Raw genomic sequence first — 13,198 nt, forward strand, 5'->3', positions numbered from 1 at the left:
ACAAAAATATATTCAAGTTGCCCTCTGAAAATATTTACTGACTGAAATAATAATATTTCGTTTACTGAAGACAGTAAGAAGAAAAAAAGTTGAAGGCAATTGTACGGATTATCTGGAATACACTATAACAAGACTGATTTTTAAGGGATTACCTGGAATACACTATAACAAGATCGATTTTTACAGTCGACTTGATAGTCGAGCGTGCTAAATCGAGTTTATTTGATACTTATTTTGTAAACTTGATTTCACTTTAACTGGTTCAAATTCCTTTGTAATTTTACTTTTTATTTTTTCTATCACGATGTATTTGTAAAATCAATGTACACAGCGTACTCATTTCAAATATCTATATTAATTTTGCATTTTTAAAGAAGTATTAAAATTTATGTGTATATTTTGAGATCTTACTGAAATATTGGATTGCGGTAAGGAAATATAAAACATCTGTGCAGAATTTATTTACTTTTGTCATTATTATTTGAATTTGACAAATCATTTGGTCTGAATCTTTCCCTTTCTTAGACTTTTTTATTTGCGAATTATATTCATTGCAAAATAATGAAATTACATTGATTTAGCTAGAATATGGGTATTTTTTAAAGGACTATTTGGCATAACTTAGTAAGCAATTGGTATTATGTTAGCAAGTGAATTGTACTTACAGTTTTGTACCGGCGGTAATAAGTGGCGCTAGTATCAAGATCTATCAACTTTATGTGCCATCTGGAAAGAATCGCTGTAACTATTTTGATGGATTGGTAGATCCACTGTATACTCCATTATCTACCACGCGACGTTGCCACATAGTGAAATTCGGGTCTTCAGACGAACATCCTAAAAGTATACAATTATATATAAATTTTGCTTTATTTTGATCCGTAGAATAGTGCTTTGTGGTCCTTATGTGTTTTTAGAGCACTCAATATAGTGTTTTTACTATATACAGGGTGTTTCAAAACAATACCTACAACGTTTGGGAGGTGATTCCTGATGCCAAGATACGACAAAAAGTTTAGACCAACATGGGTTCACAAATGCTTCCTGCCGAAAATATGAAAAAATGAGCTTTCAAGGTCCATAGCTCCAAAACTATGGAACTTATCGTAGTCGGGTCAAGACTTCACTTAGGAACTAATATGTGCTCTATCAGAAAATATATGTTTCAGAATCCTAATGTTCTCACGTAATAATTTTTATAGAGGCAGTTTAGCTACGGGCATATAATTTGAAGTACTCACCAACCACCTCTTTAAAAAATGTTGTGGGAGTACCACATGATTCTGAAACTTGGATATTTGGATAGGGCACATACTAGTTCCTAAGTGGTCTTAACCCGACTACGGTGCGTTCCACAGTTTTGGAGCTATGGACCTTCATTTTTTCATGTTTTCGGCAACCTTTAACTCCGAAAGTAAGCATTTGTGAACCCAAGTTTGTCTATACTTTTTGTCTTATCTTGGTGTTAGGAATCACCTTCCAAACGTTGTCGGTGTTGTTTTGAAACATCCTGTATAAAATAATAAATAAATAATTTCCCCCAGTAAAAGAAAAGCTGTCAGCTCAAAATGGAGACGAACAACATATTTTTAGCCTCAGAAAAGCTCGATTTTGTCGAAAATTACCTAGAAGAATGTTCCCTCCCGGATATTATCTTGTTAAGCTCGATGTGATTTGTGGAGTGGTATGTGCCTTATATGTGAACAATATTTAGGTTAAACAAATTGAAATTTAAGAGTTAATCGTAATTTTAGGCTATATTTCATTTACCATACTTATGTCCTATCGTGTTGCTAATATCGTAGTGAAGAGCGTAGTGAGGGTGTACTTCAGTACGAGTTTTACCCCAATAAGCGATTGGATTCTAGTACATCATCAATTTTATGTTTAAAAATTAGCTGGTTTTTGTTCATGCTTTTATATTCACGCATATCATTGTTTTCAGCTCCAAAAGATGCATCGATTGTTTACCGGTATGTCTTATGTTTAGACTTTCTTTTTCGTTAAACTCTAATAATATTGTAGAAATTTCACGTCATAGTTAAAAATTAGTTGCAACTTTCTTTTTACATTATGGTTGGTTGATTGAATTGAGAAAACATTCATTCAGTAGAAAATAACGAACGCTTTAAAACTTTTAAACTATTTCTTAAAAGGAAAATTCTATTGAAATTTAATATACTTGTTTTCTGTAATAAGCCATCTCTCTCTCTCTCTCTATCTCTCTCTCTCTCTATCTATCTATCTATCTATCTATATATATATATATATATATATATATATATATATATATATATATATATATATATATATATATAATCTGTATGTATGTAAAATAAAAGTAAATACACTGATTAACTCACTGATCCGCTCAACGGATCTCAGAAACTACACGAGATTTTGCGAAAATACGCATTCTAATGGGGAATGAAAAGAGATTTGAATAAGCTTTTGCCGTTTGCTAGATCTCCAAAACTATTAGACGTAGAGCCTTAAATTTTTCTAGAAATGTTGAATTACATTTCATAAGAGGGACGAAGGCGTTCGCGAGATCTAAATTATATGGCGAAGAACCTTGAAATTTTGTGAAAAAGTTCCACTTACACTCTAAGCTATAGATAAGAAAGATTTTGCAAAATACATATTCTAAGGGAGGGAAAGTTTTTTTTTTTTTTTTTCGTTCGCTAGATCTTCGAAACTATTAGACGCAGAACCTTGTATTCTTGCACCCTAAGTCGCATATAAAGCGAAGTTTTGGAAATTACATATCCTAGTGGAATGAAAGGCTTAGTTAGTTAGTTAGTTGGTTTGTTTTGTTCACCAGATCTCCGACGCTATTAGACATAAAATCTTGAGATTTTCTATAAATATTATCCTTGTACCTTAAGCTGCAAATAAGGCTAGGTGTTGGGAATTGCATAGTCTAAGGGGAAGGCGGCTTGAATAGGGTTGTGGCGTTAGCCATGTCTCAGTGACTGTTTTGCATAGAATCTTGCAATTTTGTATAAATCTTCTCGTAGGACCCTAGGCTACAAATAAGACAAAATTTTGTTGGATTTGCATATCCTTATGGAAGATGAAGGCTTAAATATGTTTTTGACGTGTTTGTATTATTCATTTGCGTTTCGAAGACGAAGAAAAATGGAATGCAGTGAGAGGAAGAGATGAAAAATATTATCCGAGGTACTACACAGGATGGACGCTAGTTAATACCTGTACTTGAAAGTGTATTGTTTGTAATCGAAAAGTGGAACAATAACTGAACTGTTTGAAATGGAGTTTTGAATATATATAGTTAATAACCTATCTTCATTTTTTTTATTATATCATTTTGGTTATAATGCATATCCTTGAGGGGGCATGGGGGTCAAAAGTTTCAAGTAATTGAGTATCTCACGAACCCGTCAAGCTAGGAAGATGAAACTTGTCTCACAAACTGCTCATTACAAATAAGCGAACACGTGTCCAGCGTTTTTGAAAATCCTTGTTGCAGAAATTTGCTATATTTTAAGTCACATTCAAAGTGACGTTGTCTGTTGTGTGCGATCCCATCATGAAAAAATGGTTAAACTGTCTGAAATTAATTTTGAAACAATTTAGTACCTGCCTTGATGTAGGTTTTTATCACGCCATTTTGATTAAAGGGCTAATCGTAAAAGGGTTAGGGAAGATTCAAAATTTATATAGAAAAATAGAGTATCATACGATCCAGTCGAATTAGCAAGGTGAAGCTCGGAATATAAACTGGTCATTAAAAATAAGTGGACACGTATCCCAGTGTTTTACAAAATTTCCGTTTAAAGGGAATAAGAGGGATATTTCCGATATTTTTCACCATATTGAAACGACATGTTGTGCTGTTTGTGATCACATCTCGGAAAAACACTTAACAGTTTAACATAGGAAGTTTGGAACATAGTTACAGTCTTTCCGATGTTCCTATATTTCCTACATTTTAACGAAACCTACTATACTTTTGTGGCATTGCTACTTCCACTTGTGAAAATAGCATAAGGAAATAAGGTGTGGATGGTTGGAGGGCCTTTTGTCTCTACAGTAGGGTGATTGAATGGAGACTCTTCTGTGTTTCGTCCTTTCCTGCTTATTGTCTAAAGATAATTACACCAAACAATATACAGTTGACGCAAAAAGTATTTAGTTTCATCACATTCTATGGAGTAGTGATTTTAAAGAATTATAAGTAATTTATTTAGGTGTATCAATACTTTTTGCACTAACTGTAGGCAAATAATTGTAGAATATGTTATACATAGTCAAATCTTGCCGTAGAAGAACCAGCTGCAGAATGTTTACATTTTAGATTTTTTTTTTTTTTTTTTTTTTTTTTTTCGTTCCAGGAAGGGTGCAACGGTATTTCTGCGTCTTCCCCGTAGCGTTTTCAGTATTCCATTGTCATTTTTGCGTTTTCTGTTCTTGCAAATGATTAAATTATTCACATTTTGGAGACGTTACTTACAAACACTGATTTTCTGTTGCAGATTCTTTTTTACACTTTCCTTATAGTTGCTTAGTATTGGTGAGCTACGTACGAAAACACTAAGAAACTCGTATAAAATTTTGCAACGAGATAATTATCCATTTAGTTTTATTTGGAGTAGAATGTAAGTTCATATAGCAGTTCGTGTAATTTCCATGTTTTTTTTTTTATTTCTACCTATTGGATAATTGAAATGTTCCTTTTTCACAGTTTCACGAAACCTCCTAAATTTTTTCGTTGTGATTTCCTATATTTTTTGATTAGCATTGGAAAGCTTGTAGTTAGTACATGCCTCGAGATAAGTTTTTGTCATGTTACCTTTATTGAAGGTCATATCTTGAGGGGATTGGGAATTGTTCAAATTTTACGCAAAAAAAAATAGAGTAGGCCTATATCACGAATAAATCCAGGTAAGAAGATGAAACGCGATATAAACTTTTCATTAGAGGCACATAGATACGTGTCCCAGTGTTTACTAAAATTTCAAAAGATTTACGGACTTTTATCATCAAATTGCAGGAGTGTTTTATATTTTTCTCTACAGTGAAGTTGATTGTCTTTTGATTGTGATCGCATTACGAAAAAACGCCGAACCACTTGAAATGATCTTTGCAACTTACTTAATACCTACTTCAAGCTAGGCTTCTACCACGCTACTTTGATTAAAGAGCATACCCTAAGGGGGATAGGAGTTTTTAAAATACATGCGAAAAGTAGAGTATCTTATGTTCTTTTATCGTTATACTTTCATTGAAATGCAAATTCTAAGGGATAAGTGGGTTCAAATATATTCAATAAACTTATTCTTTCCGTGCAAAGAACGAGGATTTCAGTTAGTATCTTATTAATATTATAAAAACGTTGTCTGTTACCTTATAATGATAAAAGGGCTGAACAAGAACTAAAGTTTTGAGGATAGTTAGTATCTACTTTGGACTGTTTTTGTCATCTCAGCTTATTAACACTTTCAATACGGCTGTCAATAATGTATTGACAGAGGGTAATAACACTGGCGCGACGATTGTCATGAACGCCTTGACACAAGTTGTCCTTTAAAATTTAAATGTTCTGGCAAGAGCCATCTGTCAACCGTATGTACCAGATGATCGACGAAGGTCTAACGATCAATAGAAAAAATTGGTAGTTGGAAACACTAGACAGTAGCTGCGTAATAACATAATGAAAACAACCAACTGAATTGAGTTGTATGTACGTGTTATATTATCGTCTTGTATTTTTGTTTCTCCTCCTCATTCTTATCACGTATAGAACTGCGTGCGTTATATACAAACTCGAGTCAGTAAAAATGGAAGTGCTCGACGAAGACGAAATACGAAGCTTTCTGTGCCAAGACTCCGGGTCTGAATCTGACTGAAGATACAGATTTTGAAGAACTTCGCGACGAAGCACAAAAACATATAAATTTTAGTATTATTTTTCTGCCATTTAATGAAACGCGAAGAGATTGAGCTGTGCATAGTAAATACTATAAAAACAAAATATTATAATAAAAAATGGATTATGCTTCTATCGTTGATACTTGATTTTTAGCTAAAATCAGAAGTAGCATAAAAAACGCCCGTTTTCTGGGGAACTCTCCAGATTAAAAGTCCCGTAGTGAAAGTGTTAAAATACTCTCCTAAGAGAGAGAAGGATTTTAATGTATGCCAAAACAGTTGTATAACTCGCATTGAGTAACTCGCGATCTTTTCATTCTAGGGAGTGAAATTCGGTATATAACCTTAAGAACAAGCAGACACGTGCCCCAGCGTTTCTGAAATTCCATTTTTAAGGAGGTTTTATTATTTTTTTAAATGTATATAAATGACATTTAGATTTCCGACGGTACGTTTGAAATGAATTTTGAATATAGTTAGTACTTGACTTGGACTAGATTTTTATCATGCCTCTTAGGAAAATCCATATTCTAATGGGAAGAAGGGTTTCAAAATTAATGCCAAAAATACAATATTACCGGATCCCTTCAATCGTATGATTGAACTCGGTGTGTAAATACATTAAAAATAAGTCAATACTTACCCCAGCTTTTTTGAAAATTCCGCGTTTAAGAGGGGAAGGGGTAGTTTGTATAACTTGTTTCTTCACAGTCAAATTGAAGTTGCATGTATCATTGTGGAAACGACTGAACCACCCGGACTTAATTTTTTAAATCACTATTCTTAAGTGGACTATTTATAATTTACTTTTAATAAACTGAGTGTTCTGATGGAGGATATATACGAAAAAAAAAAAAGTATCTCACTACCTCTCAAGTTTGGCAGATTAAAAAAAAAAAAAAAAAAAAAAAAACTGCCAAGAATTGAATATCTCACAAATCCCTAAAGGTGAAACTCGGTGTATAAACTCTTCATTAAAAATTTAAGAAAGACGTGTTTCATCATGTTCGAAAATTCCTCTCCGACGGGGTAAAGGGAATTACTTTAAAATTCAAATTTATTTTTCTTTATTCAGAAAGTGTCAAATATAAAAATTTACGTTAGTTGGAGGTGTGAAATTTAACATATAAGCTGTGAGATAGAAGTAATGGAATACATTTTAGCATCTCAAAAATAGTCCGCTCCTGTGGGGACATTTCTATATCCAAATTTCCCTTTATTTTGTTTTTTTGTGGAAGTACTAAATGTAAGGATACGTTTAAGCTACAGGTATGAAATTTGGTAAATAAACTCTTAATTAAAAATAATGACATAAGTGTTTCAGTTATTCTGAAAAGTTCACTTCTGAGAATGGAGATGGTATAATTTCCTTAATATTCAAATTGCCCTTTCTTTATTCAGAAAATGCCCAATCGGGTCCGATCAAGGTGGAGGTGTAAAATTTGGTCAATAACTACATATAACTACATGTTTCAGCATTCCAACTACATGCTTAGGAATACGTGTTTCAGCGTTTTCGAGAACGCTCCTTTAAAAAAAAAAAAAGAGGAAACTTCTGAAATTTTCAAATATCTCTTTCTTTAGTCAGAAAGTACCCAATATGAGGATTTGTTTAAGTTGTGTATATTTTCTGCGGTACACAGTGTGTTCATTAAAAATACGTGTTTCAGCGTTTTCGTATATTCCAAATCTTAAGGGAAAAGGGAACAATTTGTATAATATTCAGATTTCTAGTTTTATATTTATTACATGTTATTCAAGATTCACCACGCGTTGGAAGTCCATAAACTATAGACAGCGACGTGTTCTAGGTGGCTATTGAGGCTGATAACATGTGAGGAATTGCTTGAAGCATTTAATTTTAGTGCAGAAACTATTTGCCAGCACTTCCTGCAGCTTGTGGTACATGGGTCCAGCATGTATTAATTACGGCTCAGAAAGATACGACGTGTCAGATGCTATATTTCGTCATTGTTTTGTTAGCGAAGGATCCGTTTCTATACAGAATGCTGACATGCGATGAGAAATAAGTTCTGTACGATATTTCCTGGCGCCTTTATCATTGGTTAGTTCCACATGAACTCACTTCCTAGCAACGAATTCCATCACTGCATCAACAGAAAATTACATACTTGTGTTTGAGGATCTGCTTGGGATATTGTGCATCGCGAACTGCTTCCCCCTGCTCAAACGATCAATGCAACTATGCACTCACAGCAGTTGGAGTGTGTGCGTGAAAATCTGAAACCCTTGGAGCCAGTGCTTATAAATCGCAGAAGTGTAATTTTGCTTCTCAAGTCAATGCAAAACCACATTTTGCTAATGTCATACGTGACACCATTATCTGACTTCGTCGGAAATGCTAACTATGGGATTGCATCATCAGATTACTTTTGGTTCGTGTTTCAAACCCTCGACTGAGTTATCCAGGTACTGGATGAATTCTTGGTTCACGTTTCGCTGAGTTTTACTACCGTGCGATCCATAATATGCCTCAGTGCTATGACAAGTTAATATTTTCATGTTAAACTTTACTCTTTCGCAGAACCTTTTTGTATACCTAAATTAATTTTTATTTCTTGAAACTTGATCACGTCGAAGTGCATTTGAGAACGAAGAGAAGGAGGTATAACTTCTATCGTACTATAAAAGCACTAGAAACAACAGATGATTAATATTACATAATTTTTCGTTGACTTGGAATCGAAATTATTAATCCCTGTAGATGATTTTGTTAAACTGTAAATGATTTTCGCAGGGTTTCCTTATCTTTCTTACTTGCAAATATTCTTTTCTTTACTTGGCAGGCGAGTGGGCTGTTCTCTATCTATACAGTTCATCGTCTTTTCATTGGAAGTCACAAGAGTATATGAGTTTCCTCACTGTCAAAAATGGAATTGTCTTACTTGGTAAGTCTTTATTTATTTATCATTCATCTATCTACTTGACCTGTTATGACGATCAACTCTCTAATATAGTATGTGATAATTTATAATATTACATTTTTCGTATTAAAAAAAAAAAAAAAAAAATCTCAGTTATCATCAATTTAATTCTTGCTTTCCTTAAAATTTTACGGTCACGCAAACCATAAATGTAACTTCTTAGGAAATATCGTAGGTTGCTTATAATATTATGATAGAGTATATTAATTTAACTTGTGGAATAAACTATAGAAACCACAGTGGCCCGCGTAGCGTAGTCACTAACACTCTCTTCTTTGGTGTGAGCGATCCCGGGCTCAGTCCCCAGTGGAACAATTCGTCGGAAAGGTGTAACAGCTTTATCAGGCCAGCCATCCTGAATGCGGTTTTTCCTGGGCAAATACTGGCATGGCACCTAACATAAGAGTCTCAGGGCGCTTTCTCCCTTCCCCATTCCTTTGTTCCTCTCCAATTTCCCGGGCAGTGCGATCGCCTAGGGACGTCCTCCCTCGTACGTGTTACGGGCTAACATGGCCATAGATGCCGAAAGCCCAGAAATCTAAATCCTAATCCTGTAGGAACCACGGCTGAGAAATTTTACCACGCCCGTCCCAATTAGTTTTTATGATAACGATAATAATTTATACCATTCACTTCCATGTCACTTGAAGATAGGTATTATGGATAATCGTCTGCTGTGAATGTTCCTTTTTTTTTTTTTTTTTTTTCGTTACATTTTGTATTTGTTGGAAATCCATATAAGTTAATGTACGTATTAACGTATAACGACTTAGCAGGTTTGATGTTCCCAGCTAGCTAGGTTATAAACACAAATCATTATTTTTAGGTGTATATAAATAGCCATTTTCCACACATCACAACTAGTTATAATTTAAACTAATTTTTAGTTTTGTTGATACATGTTCATACAATTAAACAGTTCATACAAAGGAACAGTTTTGCAGTAAACTGATAGCTCAGCATTGTTTTTTTTTTTTTTTTTTCTTATTTACTTATATTGTTGCCAATTCATAATCGGATTTTTTCTTATTGGTGAATGCGTGAATAGATGTTTGTATATAATAAAATACAGTATATTATTGTCAGAATAAATGAAAAAATGTGTGTTTTAACAATTATTTTTGTTTAATGTAACTAGTAATTACAGTATTCCATTCTCTGTCCAAGTTTTCTGTCTTTGTATAAAGTTTCATTTTTCTCGTCCTTGAATAAAATGTTTCGTACACACTTTTTTATGTAAGCAATGGATAAAGGTGCAAAATTTTAATATCTTTAATGTAACTGGAATTTCGTAGATGTCTACAAAGACCAGGTACTAAAACATTTGATCACAGGCTTCAGGCCTATGCGACTTCTTATTTTTGGTTAAGTTAGAAAGTTGTCAATCACTCTCGCGTAATACATGCAATAAAAATTACTACAAGAATAGTAGAGAAATTAGGAAAAAAATCTTTGGTGGAATACGTAACACAAGCCCGTAAGCCTAAAGAATACAGTCCGCGTACATTGAGCTACCAACAACATGGCGGGAGTACAGAACCAAATGCACGAATTACGCAGGCAGCCAATGGGCAATAGTTTCAACTTCTTTCAGTGTCAGTAGCTACGTAGCAAGAAACCTGTATAGATCCCTAAATTTCTTTCTTGTGGGCAGCCTCTTTTTATCCTCATACCATACTTTCATCTTGATGTTTTCATGTGCGCATTGAACTTGGGGCCTTGCGTAAATACGGGTCTTATGTAACATGATACAAAAAGTAATGTATCTTTTAAGTTAATTTACAGATGGGATAGCCTCACATTATGGGAAAGAAGATAATGTATAAGAATTGAGAAAAAAATATTAGTTAAAACAAACTCGATCAGTAATGTCGGATTTGATGTTATTTGTTTTTTATGAACATTATTTTGTTTTTAATTTATATAGGTTCGTTGGTAAGCTTCATTGGATTGGCACAATGTTATCAGATGAGAGACGAATTACTTGGTATACTTGCTTCAGTTTGTAGAATCTTGTCAGCGTTAGCTTTGGGACTTAGCTGCATTGGTTCTTCATGGTGGTTAATGTATGCAGGTATGTAAAAAGTTTAATTTGACGCTAAGCTTTAGAACAGTGGAAGATCATCTGTTCGAAACAATTAGTCCCTTCAATCTTCTGCTATTGTCAGCCCCTACTTCTGTAAAATTCTAATGTTATTATTATTAAACAATGACAAATAATATGGAAACTGTAATAAACTTTCGTGTTTCAGCATATTACTCGTATTTTCAATTAAGCGTATATATTAACCAACCAAAATATTATGACTACTTATCTAATACCTGATACGTCCACCAGCAGCTCGCAGAAAAGCAGCAGTGTGGTTTCACATAGAAGTAATGAGGTGGCCTTGGTAAATGGCTGGAGGAGTGGTGCACCACATCTGCATACGCAATAGAGGTCCGCACGGGCTCGGGCCGGACTCGGGCCTTCGAAGCATATATCACTTCGGTCCAGAGCCGGGTTCGGGCCGTAAATTTTTAAATATACAATTTCTCAGGCCTAACTTCGTAAATATACTGTAAACGATATTCATTGGACCCTTCTTTCTGGAGAACTTTTAAAGCACAACTGCAAAATTAAACCTCTAATTGCTGTAAATAAAAATACAATTTTGCGTTAATTATTAAGTTTCTGTAATTCGGGCTTATTTGATTATTAAACGAGCTCGGGCCGGCCTCAGGCCTAAAGGCTAAAACATATTTTGGACTCGGGACGGACCTCACATTATAAATCCACATGCCGGGCCGGGTCCGGGCTAAAAATCTCGGCCCGTGCAGACCTCTAAAACGCAAATCACTTAATTCCTTAAATCTCGTGGAGGGGAGCAGTAAGCTCAAGATCTGACGCTCAGTTGTATCCCAGAGTTGGGTTAGTTGGGTTAAGATTGGCTATTGCAGCATTTAAATTTCACTGCTGTGCTCCTCGAACTGCTACAGTACAACGTTGACCTTACGACAAGGAGTGTTGTCGTGCTGAAAGATGCCCAGCCAGCTGGGAATGTGGCCCACATAAACGGGTGTACATGATCAAGAATGGCCTGTCGATAGCTTGAAGCCACAACCGGTCTATCGTCATCGTATTGTGCACGTTTCGAGCAACTGTTCTCCTGGAAGACGACGGATTCCTGTCCGGTCGCCGATGTGATGAAGGCAGTATCGTGATTCATTGGACCATGCAATGTTGTCCCATTTCTTAGTGGTCCAATGACGATGGATGCGTGCCCATTCCAATCATAAACGACCATGCCGTGCGGTTAACATTGCTACACATGTGAGACATTGGCTGCGGAGGCCCATATCTAACAGTGTACGGTGAACTGTGTGCTCAGACACACACTCGTGCTTTGTCCATTGTAAGTCTGTTAAAGTCTGCTATTAGTTGTCCTACAATTTGCTCCCCATCCTGTTTTACAGACTTCGACAGTCAATAACGTTCGACACTTTTAATGAGATGCATGTGTGGTTCTGTGCTGGTTTCACCGTTCCTTTCCCACCATTGGAAGACACTAACCACAGCAGTTCTTGAACATCCGACAAGTCGCGCTGTTTCCGATATGCATGTTTCCAGCAGTCTAGATATTACAGTCTGGCCCCAATCAAACTGTTTTATCATCGGTCTTCTCCATTCTACGCAGAAGCAATACACTGACTGATCTAGAGAAATCCCTGTCACTATCTGGCGAACGGTTCTGCTGTGCCTCTTGTCAGCCCATCGACTTTGTTCAAGAAATAATGGGTGGTTATAATGTTTTAGTTGGCGAATGTATGTATGTTTACGTAAGTTTCTAATGGATAGATAAGTTTTATTTATCTTTCTAATTCAGTACTAAGGATGTTGCTAAAACTGTGAAATTTTGTGTGTATAGTTTTAAAATTTTAGAATGATATATACAGGATGGACCTTTATGTTGATACACACTTGTAACTTTTAAACTAATGGTCAACAAACACTGTAAATTTGTACTATGCAGATATCGAAAGGGGGGGAGGGGCATTATTTGGAATACTCTGTGATACCACAAGGTTAATAGTATTGCTAACCCAACATAAAGTTGTATTTTTCAAATTTCATTGTATCAGGTTATTACATATTTCAAATACACATGTAAAACGAAAACATAGAATACCATACTTGTAACTGGCCTGTGTGATAAACTTCGGAATTTCTCTAGTAGTAGCAGTTTTGGGATTAAGCTGTAGTTAAAATCGTTTAAAATACAATACTTCTGAACGATTTATTTATAAAGAATCACTGATTTTTGTTTCCTTCATTTCCCCAAGCTTTAGTTAGTAGTATAGGTCCACCAAGCGCTGAC

General features: G+C 35.0%; 1 protein-coding gene across 4 annotated transcripts in view; it reads left to right on the plus strand.

The window, feature by feature from the left end:
• Positions 1-13,198, plus strand: part of LOC145668485 (putative peptidoglycan muropeptide transporter SLC46) — a 62,291-nt gene that overhangs the window by 24,400 nt on the left and 24,693 nt on the right. For all 4 annotated transcript variants that reach the window (XM_081736419.1, XM_081736420.1, XM_081736418.1 and 1 more), the window contains exons 3-4: positions 8,703-8,804; positions 10,768-10,914. In XM_081736419.1, coding sequence (XP_081592545.1) covers positions 8,703-8,804; positions 10,768-10,914 — 249 coding nt within the window. The remainder of the gene's footprint in view (positions 1-8,702; positions 8,805-10,767; positions 10,915-13,198) is intronic.

The sequence above is a fragment of the Thermobia domestica genome, chromosome 13, assembly GCF_964235325.1.
Source record: "Thermobia domestica chromosome 13, izTheDome1.hap1.1, whole genome shotgun sequence".
In the NCBI taxonomy this organism is placed as follows: Eukaryota; Metazoa; Arthropoda; class Insecta; order Zygentoma; family Lepismatidae; genus Thermobia; species Thermobia domestica.